Below are 14,467 nucleotides of genomic sequence, written 5' to 3' on the forward strand. Positions count from 1 at the left end.
CTTAATTTCTGGGTATAAGTTAAATCTTAATAAGATTGAATTGTTTCCTTTGAATAGACAGGTCCTAAGTTATGGAAATTTACCTTTTAAATTAGTTAATGACTCTTTTATTTACTTAGGGATTAAAATCACAAAAAACCATAAAGAATTATTTAGGTTTAATTTTTTACCCTTAATTGATCAGATTAAAGGCTTGTTTACTAAGTGGTCACCATTATCTTTATCTCTGATAGGTAGAATTAATGCTATTAAGATGGTTATTTTACCTAAGTTTTTATATATTTTTCAAGCAGTACCAATTTTTATTCTGAAATCTTTTTTTTACTAATGTTGATTCAAAAATTTCCTCATATATATGGCAGAATAAAAATCCCAGGTTGGGTAAAATATACTTACAGAAGACAAAGAAGGAAGGTGGGTTGGCATTACCTAATTTCAGATTTTATTATTGGGCAGTTAATATTAGATATTTGTTATGTTGGTTGAAAGACTGGGATGGTTCTTTTGGCCCTCATTGGGTGAGTTTGGAAATTAAATCGGTACCAGGTTATGCTCTGGGTTCTATTTTAGGGACTTCTCTCCCTTTTGCTCTTTCTAAATTGCCGAAACGAATTGACAACCCGATAGTTAAATATACCTTACGTATATGGTTTCAATTTCGGAAATTTTTCGGGTTGACTCAATTCGTTTTAAATATTCCTATTGTATCTAATTGTTTTTCCCAGCCTTCAATTATAGATCAAGCTTTTTTGGCTTGGAAAACTAAGGGTTTACTAAGATTTTCTGATTTATTTTCGGACAATTGTTTTATGTCTTTTGAGCAATTATCTAATAAATATAATTTGCCTAGATTGCATTTTTTTTTAAGATATTTACAGGTTAGGCATTTTTTTTTAAGTACTGTACTTCCTACGTTTCCAAATTTTGTCTCTTCAGATATTCTGGAGAGTTTGTTCGAATTAAACCCTTTTCAAAAAGGGCTTATATCAAAACTTTATAATATAATTATGAAGATACGTTCAGAGTCCCTTTATAAGACAAAAAATGATTGGGAAAGAGAGCTTAATCTTATTATTCCTATTGAGAATTGGGATAGAATTCTTCAATTAGTTAATACATCATCTATATGTGCCAAACATTCATTAATACAATTTAAGGTCGTACATAGGGCCCATATGTCCAAGGATAAATTAGCTCATTTTTATTCTTATATAAACCCTATTTGTGATAGATGTCAATTTGAAATCGCATCTTTAACTCATATGTTTTGGTCATGTCCGCTTTTGAAAAAATATTGGAAAGATATTTTTGATATTATCTCTGCGGTATTGAACATCGATTTACAACCCCATCCTATTACCGCAATTTTTGGTTTACCAATGATGGACTCACTTCATTTATCTTCTTCCGCCTGTCGAATGATTGCATTTCTCACTTTGATGGCTAGAAGATCTATTTTGTTGAATTGGAAGGAAATTAATCCTCCCACTGTATTTCATTGGCTTTCTCAAACTATGTTATGTTTAAATTTAGAAAAAATTATAAGTGGTGTATTCGATACTTCTATTAAATTTGAAGAGATATGGAGACCATTTATTCAATATTTTCATATGATGTAATATGACCCTGTTCCAAGCTTATTGGATTTTCCAGCTTTAATCTTATTTATGTTGAGAGGATCGGAGTTGACGACACTGATGATTATGTATTCTTGTGAGATATTATAAACAGCCTTTTTTTTTCCTTTTTAGTTTTTCTTTTTTTTTCTTTTTTTGCTTCTTTTTTCTTCTTCATTAGTTATTAGATTAGTAGTTTAGTCAATTTTGCAATTTTTTTTTCTTTTTTCTGTTTTTATATCATATGTTATGAAATACCTAGATTTACCTTGTTCATACATATACTGTATGGTCCATGTTTTGTGAAAACTCATTTATACTGTAATCATTGCTTATGTATTCTTTCATGTGTAATGGGAATTTGTATGTTTGTAATCCCTTTATTAATATATCAATTGTATTTTGTTCATAATATTATTAATAATAATAAAGAGATTGAAAAAGAAAGAAAAGGAATCTTAAGAAAGAGATTAGAAAAGCTAAAAGAAGATACGAGTTTGGTTTGGCAAATAAGGTGGAAGTAAATCCGAAAGGTTTCTACAGTTATATTAAAAGCAAGAGGATAGTGAGGGATAAAATTGGTCCCTTAGAGAATCAGGGTGGTCAGCTATGTGTGGAGCCAAGGGAGATGGGAGAGATTTTGAACGATTTCTTCTCTTCAGTATTCACTAAGGAGAAGGATATTGAATTGTTTAAGGTGTGGGAAACAAGTAAGGAAGTTATGGAACCTATGACAATTAAAGAGGTGGAAGTACTGGCGCTTTTAAGAAATTTAAAAGTGGATAAATCTCCGGGTCCTGACAGGATATTCCCCAGGACCTTGAGGGAAGTTTGTGTAGAGATAGCAGGAGCTCTGACGGAGATCTTTCAGATGTCATTAGAAACGGGGATTGTGCCGGAGGATTGGCGTATTGCTCATGTGGTTCCATTGTTTAAAAAGGGTTCTAGAAGTAAGCCTAGCAATTATAGACCTGTCAGTTTGACATCAGTGGTGGGTAAATTAATGGAAAGTATTCTCAGAGATAGTATTTAGAATTATCTGGATAGACAGGATCTGATTAGGAGTAGCCAGCATGGATTTGTGCGTGGAAGGTCATGTTTGACAAACCTTATTGAATTTTTTGAAGAAGTTACGAGGAATGTTGACCAGGGTAAGGCAGTGGATGTAGTTTATATGGACTTCAGCAAGGCCTTTGACAAAGTTCCACATGGAAGGTTAGTTAAGAAGGTTCAGTCGTTAGGTATTAATGCTGGAGTAATAAAATGGATTCAACAGTGGCTAGATGGGAGATGCCAGAGAGTAGTGGTGGATAATTGTTTATCAGGATGGAGGCCGGTGACTAGCGGGGTGCCTCAGGGATCTATTTTGGGCCCAATGTTGTTTGTAATATACATAAATGATCTGGATGATGGGGTGGTAAATTGGATTAGTAAGTATGCCGATGATACTAAGGTAGGAGGTGTTGTGGATAATGAGGTGGGTTTTCAAAGCTTGCAAGGAGATTTATGCCGGTTAGAAGAATGGGCTGAATGTTGGCAGATGGAGTTTAATGCTGAGAAGTGTGAGGTTCTACATTTTGGCAGGAATAATCCAAATAGAACATACAGGGTAAATGGTAGGGCATTGAGGAATGCAGTGGAACAGAGAGATCTAGGAATAACAGTGCATAGTTCCCTGAAGGTGGAGTCTCATGTAGATAGGGTGGTGAAGAAGGCTTTTGGAACGCTGGCCTTTATAAATCAGAGCACTGAGTACAGAAGTTGGGATGTAATGTTAAAATTGTACAAGGCATTGGTAAGGCCAAATTTGGAATATTGTGTACAGTTCTGGTCACCGAATTATAGGAAAGATATCAATAAATTAGAGAGAGTGCAGAGACGATTTACTAGGATGTTACCTGGGTTTCAGCACTTAAGTTACAGAGAAAGGTTGAACAAGTAAGGTCTCTATTCATTGGAGCGTAGAAGGTTGAGGGGGGATTTGATTGAGGTATTTAAAATTTTGAGAGGGATAGATAGAGTTGACGTGAATAGGCTAATTTCATTGAGAGTAGGGGAGATTCAAACGAGAGGACATGATTTGAGAGTTTGGGGGCAAAAGTTTAAGGGAAACACGAGGGGGTATTTCTTTACTCAGAGAGTGATAGCTGTGTGGAATGAGCTTCCTGTAGAAGTAGTAGAGGCCAGTTCAGTTGTGTCATTTAAGGTAAAATTGGATAGGTATATGGACAGGAAAGGAGTGGAGGGTTATGGGCTGAGTGCGGGTAGCTGGGACTAGGTGAGATTAAGAGTTCGGCACGGACTAGGAGGGCCGAGATGGCCTGTTTCCGTGCTGTGATTGTTATATGGTTATATGGTGAGAGAGAGAGAGAGAGACACACACACGGTGAGAAACACACGCAGTGAGGGACACACACAGTGACAGTGAGGAAAACACACATTGAGGGGGACACACGCACACACACAGAGCGAGGAAAACACACACTGAGGGACACACACACAGAGTGAGGGACGCGGACACAAACATGATGTAACACAAACACTGAGGGACACGGACACACACACACAGAGTGAGGAAAACACACACACACACACACAGAGTGAGGAAAACACACACTGAGGGACACACACACAGAGTGAGGGACGCGGACACACAGTGAGGAAAACACACAGAGTGAGGGACACAGACACACACAGCGAGGAAAACACAGAGGGACACACACACACAGAGCGAGGAACACACACACTGAGGGACACAGACACACACAGCGAGGAAAACACACTGAGGGACACACACACACAGAGTGAGGGACACAGACACACACAGCGAGGAAAACACACTGAGGGACACACACACACAGAGTGAGGGACACAGACACACACAGCGAGGAAAACACACAGAGTGAGGGACACAGACACACACAGCGAGGAAAACACACAGAGTGAGGGACACAGACACACACAGCGAGGAAAACACACAGAGTGAGGGACACAGACACACACAGCGAGGAAAACACACAGAGTGAGGGACACAGACACACACAGCGAGGAAAACACACAGAGTGAGGGACACAGACACACACAGCGAGGAAAACACACAGAGTGAGGGACACAGACACACACAGCGAGGAAAACACACAGAGTGAGGGACACAGACACACACAGCGAGGAAAACACACTGAGGGACACACACACACAGAGCGAGGAACACACACACTGAGGGACACACACACACACACACACACAGAGTGAGGAAAACACACACTGAGGGACACACACACACACACACACACACACACACACAGAGTGAGGGACACGGACACAAACATGATGTAACACAAACACTGAGGGACACGGACACACACACACACACACACACAGAGTGAGGGACTCACACATGGTGAGAGGATAGAGGCAGCAAACTGCTGCTGCTGCTCACTGCTGCCGTGCTAAGAGCTCATCTCTGATCTGGTCACACAAAGTGAGAACAGCCTGTGGGAAGGGCATGTGTGGACCCTCTAAAGTTTACACAGTGGGCTGGTACAGTGAGGGTGACAGGAGGTGGTACAGGAACCTGAAGACACACACTCACTGTTCTCAGAACAGCTCCTTCCTCTCCACCATCAGATTTCCGGACGGTCTATGAACTCTACCTTACTATACCTCTTTCACACTATTTATTTATTTGCAAGTTTTATGTTTTGCACCATATAGGTGTCACAAAACAATAAATGTCACAACATCTGCTGGTGATATTAAAACTGTTCCACTGGTGGGTGACAGAAAGCAGACCCACCCTTTGCAGGCTGGGGATGGGGCACGTGGAGGCATCAGCCCCACTGGGTGGAGGTATCAACAACTGTGGAACAGGACTAAGCAAATGAAGTGGAGATGGAGATCTGACACCACCTGTCCACTGGCAGATCAGATGAGGGATTATTTTAAACCTACAATCAACCACTGACGAGAGCTGATTAAGTATCTTAGCACAACATTGTGGGCCGAAGGGCCTGCTGTATTATTCTATTTTCTAATTTATTTTGGTTGTCGGAGATTACAATGGGACAAGATGCAGAGCTGGGCTGAGAAATGAGAGATGAAGTTCAATCTGGAAATATGTGACTTTGGAAGATCAAATTTGAAGCCAGAGTACAAGGTTAATGTCAGGATTCTTAGCAGTGTGGTGGAACTCGGGAATCTTGGGGCTCATGTCTACAGAGTTGCCACGCAAGTTGACCTGGTAGTTAAGAAGGTGGGGATTGAGTTCAAAAGCCATGAGATAATGTTGCAGCTCTATAAAACTCTAGTTAGACCACACTTGGGAGTATTGTGTTCAGTTCTAGTTGCGTCATTATAGGAAGGACGTAGAAGCTGTAGAGTGGGTGCAGAGGAGATTTACCAGGATGAACACTGGATTGGTGTGCATGCCTTAAGAGGAAAAGTTGAGTGAGCTGGGACTTGGAGCAAAGCGGTATGAGAGTTACTTGATAGAGTTGTACAAGATGATAAGAGGCATAGAGAGAGTGGATAGCCAGAGAATTTTTCCCAGGGCAGAAATAGTTAATATGAGAGGGCATAATGGTAAGGTGATTGGAGGAACGTGCAAAGGGAACGTCAGAGGCAAGTATTTTTACACAGAGAGTGGTGGCTGCATGGAGCACACTGCCAGGGTTGGTGGTACAGGCAAGTACATTAGGGAATTTAAGAGACTCTTAGATAGACACATGGATTAAAGACAAATAGAGGGCTAGTAGGAGGGAAAGCTTAGACTGATCTTAAGAGTAGGATTATTTAAGTTGGCACACTGTAAATTGAAGGGCCTGTACTGCACTGCAGTGTTCAATGTATTGCCCTTCCCTCTGCTCTTGGTAAATATGCTGTGACCTCCTCAGAGTACTGCAGTTCTCTGGTGAAGGGGGAGTCAATGCAAGGCAAATGCATCTGGAGAGGGAGTACCAGCCACAGAAGCAATGAAAAGGAATAACTCCCGATCCCAACTGCACTCACAGAGCTCCTTCCCCAGGACCGGGGTACAGTGTACAGCAAATGATCTCATTGTCATGGAGTTATACAGATATACAGCACAGAAACTTTAAACCCAATTGGTCCGTTCCGAAAACAGCCTCCTCCCTGCTAGTTCCTGTGGTCTGAAGTTAGACGCACTGACCTGTAGCTGCCCAGTCTGCAACCCTTCTTGAACAATGGAACAACCTTAGGCATGCTCTAGTCTTCTGCTACATTACAAGTGGCTAACAATGAAGCAGATATCTATACAAGTGCCTATTTAATGTCATTAAGCCTGGTACCCATCCTCCCAAACTACACATGGTGTAAGACAGACAGGCCTCTAGCCTCCTCTCCCAGCTCTCTGGGGAGGGAGACATGTCAAACAAATTAAGGGTAGGAGATCTGTAGATCCTGATATGTGGTGTTGGAGTCCTTCACTTACTTGAGAATGATAGTGGGCATGGGGATCTCCAGAAACTGTTCTCTCAAGGGGAAGAAGGGCAGGAGCCCCGTGTAGAAGAGTCCCAGCAGTAGGAGCACTCTCTGCAGGCTGAACAGGATCGGGATGCTTGGATTCTGATGGAGAAACAAGAGCAGAGAAGTTCATGCTGGGAACACACAAACCAGTCTGCGATACAGAAAGTCACACCTTTCAAACTCCTCTCCCGCACTGAATTATATTCAATCACAAAAACAGCAATGAGGCAAATCAGGGTGGCTAAATTCCCAGGGCCTGACAAGGTGTTCCCTTGGACCCAATTTCGGCAAGTGCAAAAATTGCTGGGGCCCTAGCAGAGATATTTGAAACATCCTTAGCGACAGGAGAGGTACCAGAGGATTAGAGGATAGCAGCTGTTATTCTACTGTTTAAAAAATGCTCTAACATAAACCAGGAAACTATAGGTTTGTGAGTTTGACATCAGTTGTGGGATATTATTGGAAGGTATTCTAAAGGACTAGGTAGATAAGTATTTGGACAGACATGAACTGATTAGGGATAGCCAGCATGGCTTTGTGCATGGTAGGTCATGTTTAACTGATTTTATAGAGATTTTCAAGGAAGTTACCTGGGAAATGAATGATGGCAAGGTAATGGATGTTGTCTACATGGACTTTAGTAAGGCATTTGACAAGGTCCCGCATGGGAGGCTGGTCAAGAAGGTTTAGTCGCTTGGCATTCAGGATGAGGTAGTAAATTGGATTAGATATTGTCTTTGTGGGAGAAGCCAGAGAGTGGTAGTAAAGGATTACCTGTGACTAGTGGTGTGCTGCAGGGATCTTTGTTCTTTGTCATCTACATCAATGATCTGGACGGCAATGTGGTTAACTGGTCCAGCAGATTTGCAGATGACACCTAGTTGGGGGTGTAGTGGACAGTGAGGAAGGCTATCATGGCTTGCAGAGGGATCTGCATCAGCTGGAAAAATGGGCTGAAAAATGGCAGATGGAATTTAATGCAGACAAGTGCAATGTTCTGCACGTCATTAGGACCAACCAGTGTAGGTCTTACACAGTGAACAGTAGGGCACTAAGGAGTGTGGTTGAACAAAGAGATCTGGGAATTCAGGTCCATAATTCATTGAAAACAGTGTCACAGGTAGATAGGGTTGTAAAGAAAGCTTTTGGCACATTGGCCTTCATAAGTCAGAGTACAGGAGATGGGATGTTATGTTGAAATTGTGCAAGACATTGGTGAGGGCTAATTTGGAGTATTGTGTGCAGTTTTGGTCACCTACCTACAAGAAACATGTAAACAAGGTTGAAAGAGTACAGAAAAAAATCTTGGGTCTGGAGGACCTGAGTAATAAGGAAAGATGAATAGGTTAGGACTGTATCCTTTACAACATAGAAGACTGCGCGGAGATTTGATAGAGGTATACAAAATTGAGGATATAGATAGGGTAATTGCAAGCAGGTTTTTTTCCCACTGAGCTTGGGTGAGACAACAACTGGAGGTCATGGGTTAAGGATGAAAGTGAGAAGTTTAAGGGGAAATGAGGGGAAACTGCCAGCACGAATGGTGCATGCAAGCTTGATTTCAACATTTAAGAGAAGTTTGGATAGATACATGGATAGTAGGGATATGGAAGGCTATGGTCCTGGTGCAGGTCGATAGGAATAGGCAGATTAGCGGTCTTGACATGGATTCGATGGGATGAATAGCCTGTTTCTGTGCTGTACTGTACTCCCCTATGACCTTAGAACCATTTAATTGGTATTTGGCAGTACTGACCTGAGGAGATGTTGGTTAGGACACAGAGGTAATTCCTAACTCTTCCAATAGCCCTAAGTATCTTTACTTGCTATTCAAATATAGACTAGGTTTCACATGGAACAATACAGCACAATACAGGCCCTTCGGCCCACAATGTTGTGCCAACCTTTAGAAATACATTCCAAGATCAATCTAATGATTCCCTACAACACTAGCAAAATTCTACCGTGTAAAATTTAAATGTTCACAAATGGTTTTCATAGACGAAAGGTATCAAGTGGAGGCTCCAATACATGGAAGGCTGTTGGGGCTAGTAGACTCAGCTAGCTCCGTCACAAGCACAACCCTCTACACCATGAGGGACATTTCAAGAGGCAATGCTTCATGAAGGGAGCATCCATCACCAAGGACTCTCAACATCCAGGACAAGCCCTCTTCTCATTGCTACTACTGGGGTGGGAGGTACGGATGCCAGCAGACACACACTCAAACAGCCTATTAACCTCCACCATCAGATTTCTGAACAGTCATGAACATTATTTGCTATTACTTTTATTTTGCACTATTTCCAATTTATATTAATTTTTGTGTCTTTGCACTGTCACAAAAGAATAAATTTCAAATTGTATGTCAACGATAATAAACTTGATTCTTATTTAGAATCAGAATAAGGTTTATTATCACTGACACATGTCATATTTTCCAATTAACTGGGACACATGAGGACTCATTTTGGCCAAATTGAGTATCTGCACCAATTAGCTGAAGTTTCATGGAAATATGCAGTTAAAAAAAGATATTAAAAAAAGACAAGCTGAGTAACAAATTATGTATTTAACTGAAACACAGAACAAATTAGAACACTACCAATAGTACTACATTACTATAAAACTGTGCTTAAGTTCCTAATAGTTATCGACGGAAGAATTCATCCAGTGTACACAGTGAACAAAATCAGCACAGCAATCCTTACTTGTTGAGGTAGTGAAATAATTTCATTTTCACTTCCAGCCATTTCTGGTGTTTCCAAGTCTGATTGCTTGAAACTGTGGTGAGCAAAACAGTTCTAAGTTGTCTTACTGCTTATTTTTCACTATATGACAAAATCACTGCTTTTTGAACACAAACACACACAACTGATGTTATTTAAAAACCGTTCGCCCTAAGCATGGTGTAGCATCTAATGGTTACACAAGTGCAAATGACTGATGCTAGTTTGAACTTGCTTGGTAACAGTCTCCTGCCACAATTAAGTGGCATAGTGTCCCAAATCAACAAAGGGAATCCCAGCAATTTTTTTGATAAGTTTTTGTCGTTTAAGAGTTGTCAGTTGTCTCAAACAAGCGGCTGCCCTGATTAACCGATGGCCCAATTAACTGTGCGTGTTACATACACACACACACACACACAAAATAAACAGTGGAAAAGGACAGCAAAAATAGTGAGGTAGTGTTCGTGGGTTCATTGACCGCTCAGAAATTTGCTGGTGGAGGGGAAGAAGCTGCTCCTAAAATGCTGAGTGCACATCTTATCGCTCCTGTACCTTCTGCCTGATGGTAGTAATGAGAACACAGAATACCCTGGGAAGTGAGAGTCCTGAGTGATAGATGCCGCTTTTTGAAGATGTCTAGGTGGGAGAAAGCAGTGAACTACAGACTGGATATCTTGACGTCAGCAATTGACAATTACTAGAATCTTTTATCTACGATATTGCGCTATCCTGAACTGTCCAAATGAATGCACCCAAACCTGTGGAGGGCTCACCGTTTTGTAACATTTCTTCACAATAGTTTCACTGCCATTGCCCCAGACAGTGAGGTCCTGACGATTATACTCACTGACCAAATCAGATACCTGGGTGGAGGAAGGAGAAAAAGATGCATCAAACCTCGTGAAGACAGTGTATGTGTAAACTTGGGCAAAAGCAGGTGTGAGATCACTAAAGGTCTCAGGAGCCAAATTGCCTTCTCTTAACACGATCTTAACCGTAAACACACGGGCAGCATCCATGGAGGAAGAATTAATGCTTCAGAGTGGACGAATTTCCAGCAGATCGAAATGATTTGTTTAGTTTTAAGACTACTGAATGGTCCCCCTAATACAGTAAGATGGCCTCCTGACCTCACAGTTTATTTTGTGGCTTAATTCTGCTCCTATGTCTTATGGTCATTGCCTTACACTGCACTTCCTCTGTAACTGCAACATGTTATTCTGCACTGTTACTGCTTTGCCCTGTAGTATTTCAATGTATTGATGTGATAAAATAATCTGAGATGGCATGCAAAACAATGCTTTTCACTGTACCTTCGTATACTCAGTGATAATAAACTGATTTACCAATTTAGGAGTAATTCTGAACAACATGAACTGGTTCTCTCTCCACAGACACTGACCAATTGATATGAAACTTTCTGATTTCATATCAAAAGGTTTATTTTTCCTTATTTGTTACCTTCTGAATGAGGAGGTCATTGTTAACTTTAATGTCGATGTTGATGGGTGTCGTGGGAAAGGCATCAAACACTTCCTTCAATAGCGGAATACGTTTGTCGTCTCCTCCATCACAGAAGCAATCTAAAGAGGTGGGAGATCAGTCATTGGATTTAAGTGAGAGAATTGCACAGTACAGAAACAGGCCCTTAGGCCCAATTACACTGCCAATTAAGATGTCAATCTAAGCTAGTCCCATTTCCTGATGAAGGGTTTCGGCCCGAAACGTCGTCACTACCTCCTCCCATAGATGCTGTCTGGCCTGCTGAGTTCTGCCAGCATTTTGTGTTTTTATTTTAGTCCCATTTCCTATCCGCTCACCTGTTCAAATGTCTTTTGAAAGCTGTTATTATACCTGCCTCAGGCACTTCCTCCCGCACCTCATTCCACATACTTACCACACTTTGCATAACACTTCAAGTTCCTATTAATTTCTTTTCTCACGTTAAACCTTTGCCATCTAGCTCTGACTGGAAAAAAGATAGTGTGCACTCAGTTTAATGATGCCCGTAAGATCACCTCTCAGTCTCCTATGCATCAAGGAATAAAGTCTGACTATCCATCCTCTCCCTATCACTCAGTCCCTCAAGTCCTGGCAACATCCTTGTAAATCTTTTTTGCACTCTTGCCAGTTTAATACCATTTTTCTTATAGCAGGGTGACCAAAACTGAATGAATACTCCAAGTGCAGCGTCAACATTTTTCTGTACAACTGCACCATGTCCTCTCAGCTTTTTTACTCAGTGCCCTTACGGATGAAGGCCAGTGTGCCAAAAGCCTTTTTCATCACCCTGTCTATCTGGATTCCACTTTCAGGGAACAGTGCTCCCCAGTGCCCTGCAGTCAAAGTTTTACATTTATTTTACTTTCCAAAATGCAACCTTGCACTTACATGAATTAAACTCCATTCACTGTTCTTTGGCCCACTTACTCATCTGATCATTGTAGTTTTTAAAAGCCTTCTTCACACTGTCCACTATATCACCTACTTTAGTATCATCCACAAACTTACTGACTATGCCTATTCTTATGCACATGCAAGCACAAATAAACATATAAATACATAAATAATTACATGTATGTGCTCAGACAGAAAAATGTACACTGACAAATGGATAGATCAAAGGACTCAAATAGTTAGCAGCCTGGAAAGTCGTGGTTAAATTCCTGCCACTGTCTGTAAGCCGCTTGTATGGTTTCCCTGTGACCTCATGGCTTTCCTCCAGGTTCTCTGGACTCCTCCCATATTCCAAAAAGACAGATGGCTGGGAAGGTAAGTTGTGGATATGCTATGTTGCCGGTGGAAGTACGGTAACACTTGCGGGCTGCCCTGGCTCATCTTTGGGATGTGTTGGTTATTGACACAAATAACATATTTCACTCTATGTTTCAAAGTACATGTGACAAATACAGCTAATTTTTATCTTTTTTGTTGTTTCCTTTACAAGACTCATCGCATCCCCTTTACATCTTTCCCCTCTCACCCTACAATCCTAATCCCTCATTATGAAAAACTTAACTACATTAAAGATGCCCTAAAATGGAACTATTTATCCTCAGCCCAAAGCATCAACTGTTTATTCATTTCCATAGATGCTGCCTGATCTGTTGAGTTCCTCCAGCAATTTGTGTCTGTTACTATTTGTTGGTGTTGTGCAAAGCATTCAGGCACTGTTCCTCTTGAGGTTTTGAATTCTAATGGAAGATCTCCCTCATATTCTCTCAATGGAAGGTTGTTGTCACAGTTAAAGCAAATGTTGTGGTTGAGGCAGCTTAAAAAAACAATTTCTTTCAGAATCATCCCTAAAGAGACCATGTGAAACGAAAACTCAAAACACTGGAAATCTGAAATAAAAATAGAAAATGCTACATTCACTCGGCAGGTCAGGCAGCAGACAACATTTGATGTTAAAGTTTGTTCATCAGAATTGGGAAAGATTCTCTTCCTAACAAAGGATTTTCATCCTGATATTTCTTACCACCGATGCTGCCCAACTTGCTATTTCTTCTGGAATTTTCTGTTCGTCTTTGGCACGAAGTCACTGTGGGACACTTAATGCAGCTCCAATAGTTCAAGATATCAACACATCAGCTGTGTAAACCAGATTTTACCTTAAGCACAAGAGATTCTGCAGATGCTGGAAATCCAGAGCAACATACAAAATGGTGCAGGAATTCAGCAGGTCAAGCAACATCTACAGAGAGGAATAATGTATATTCCCATTCTGGCTCCCCTCTCACCACTTCTCTTTTCCTCAGCTTGTACTTCCCCTCCCCCACTTTCTTTCCTATTTTCCTGTCCAGTCTGATGTTTCAGTCTCTGCCTGAAACATCGACTGTTTCTCCCTTCTATAGATGCTGTCAACCTGCTGAGTAGATCTTACCTTTCTTGAAGGACACGTTCAGTCTACAGTTGTACTGTGGAAGATCCTGAGAGGGGCAGGGTAGGGGGGTAAAATTAAGAGGGGACAACATTAGATGTCTCTACCTAACCAAATGAATATTCACCTGACCAATCAGCAAGACAACTTTGGCTGAAGTAAATCAAGGAGAATTAAAGCCCCCGAATGTGTGTCACAGTCACGCAAGGGAGACAAGTCTCCAACGTGCATGTGCAGGGTGACTCGGTCATTGAAGCTGTGCTTCATCCAGTGGAAGAACAGTTGCAAGAGTGGAGATAATATCCCAGAACCCCTTGGTAAGACTATCATTACTCCCAACGCACTTTTGCTCTGCACCTTATAAATCTCTGATGCTGGTGACACATTTTTGTTTTAAGTGCTTTACATGATCTTCCTTGAGTCAGTCCACAGCCTAAGCTAGCTTCAATCAAGATCACAACAAGTTAGATAGATCGGTTCAGACAAAAGGCTCACTAAGCCATTTGACCTGTTCCTTCACAAACCTACCATTTCACAGGCTTTCCACAAGTCTCTGGAATTCTGGCTGACTCCACTACTAGCCCATGAAATTTACTGCACTGTGGTGGAACGGTTAGTGCAATTGCTTTCCAGTGCCAGCAATCACCGATCGGAGTTCGATTCCTACCACTGTCTGTAAGGAGGTTGTACGTTCTCCCTGTGACTGCATGGGGCTCTTTAGACATTCCAAAGGCGTACAGTTAGGGTCAGGGTTAATG

At 41.2% G+C, this 14,467-nt stretch overlaps 1 protein-coding gene across 1 annotated transcript in view; it reads right to left on the reverse strand.

Annotated features, from left to right (window-relative positions):
- gdpd1 (glycerophosphodiester phosphodiesterase domain containing 1) overlaps positions 1 to 14,467 on the reverse strand; it is an 80,783-nt gene that overhangs the window by 8,926 nt on the left and 57,390 nt on the right. The window contains exons 4-7 of the mRNA XM_073053153.1: positions 13,713 to 13,758; positions 11,291 to 11,412; positions 10,603 to 10,692; positions 7,066 to 7,199 (exon numbers count right to left, since the gene is read on the reverse strand). Coding sequence (XP_072909254.1) covers positions 7,066 to 7,199; positions 10,603 to 10,692; positions 11,291 to 11,412; positions 13,713 to 13,758 — 392 coding nt within the window. The remainder of the gene's footprint in view (positions 1 to 7,065; positions 7,200 to 10,602; positions 10,693 to 11,290; positions 11,413 to 13,712; positions 13,759 to 14,467) is intronic.

The sequence above is a fragment of the Hemitrygon akajei genome, chromosome 8 (assembly GCF_048418815.1).
Source record: "Hemitrygon akajei chromosome 8, sHemAka1.3, whole genome shotgun sequence".
In the NCBI taxonomy this organism is placed as follows: Eukaryota; Metazoa; Chordata; class Chondrichthyes; order Myliobatiformes; family Dasyatidae; genus Hemitrygon; species Hemitrygon akajei.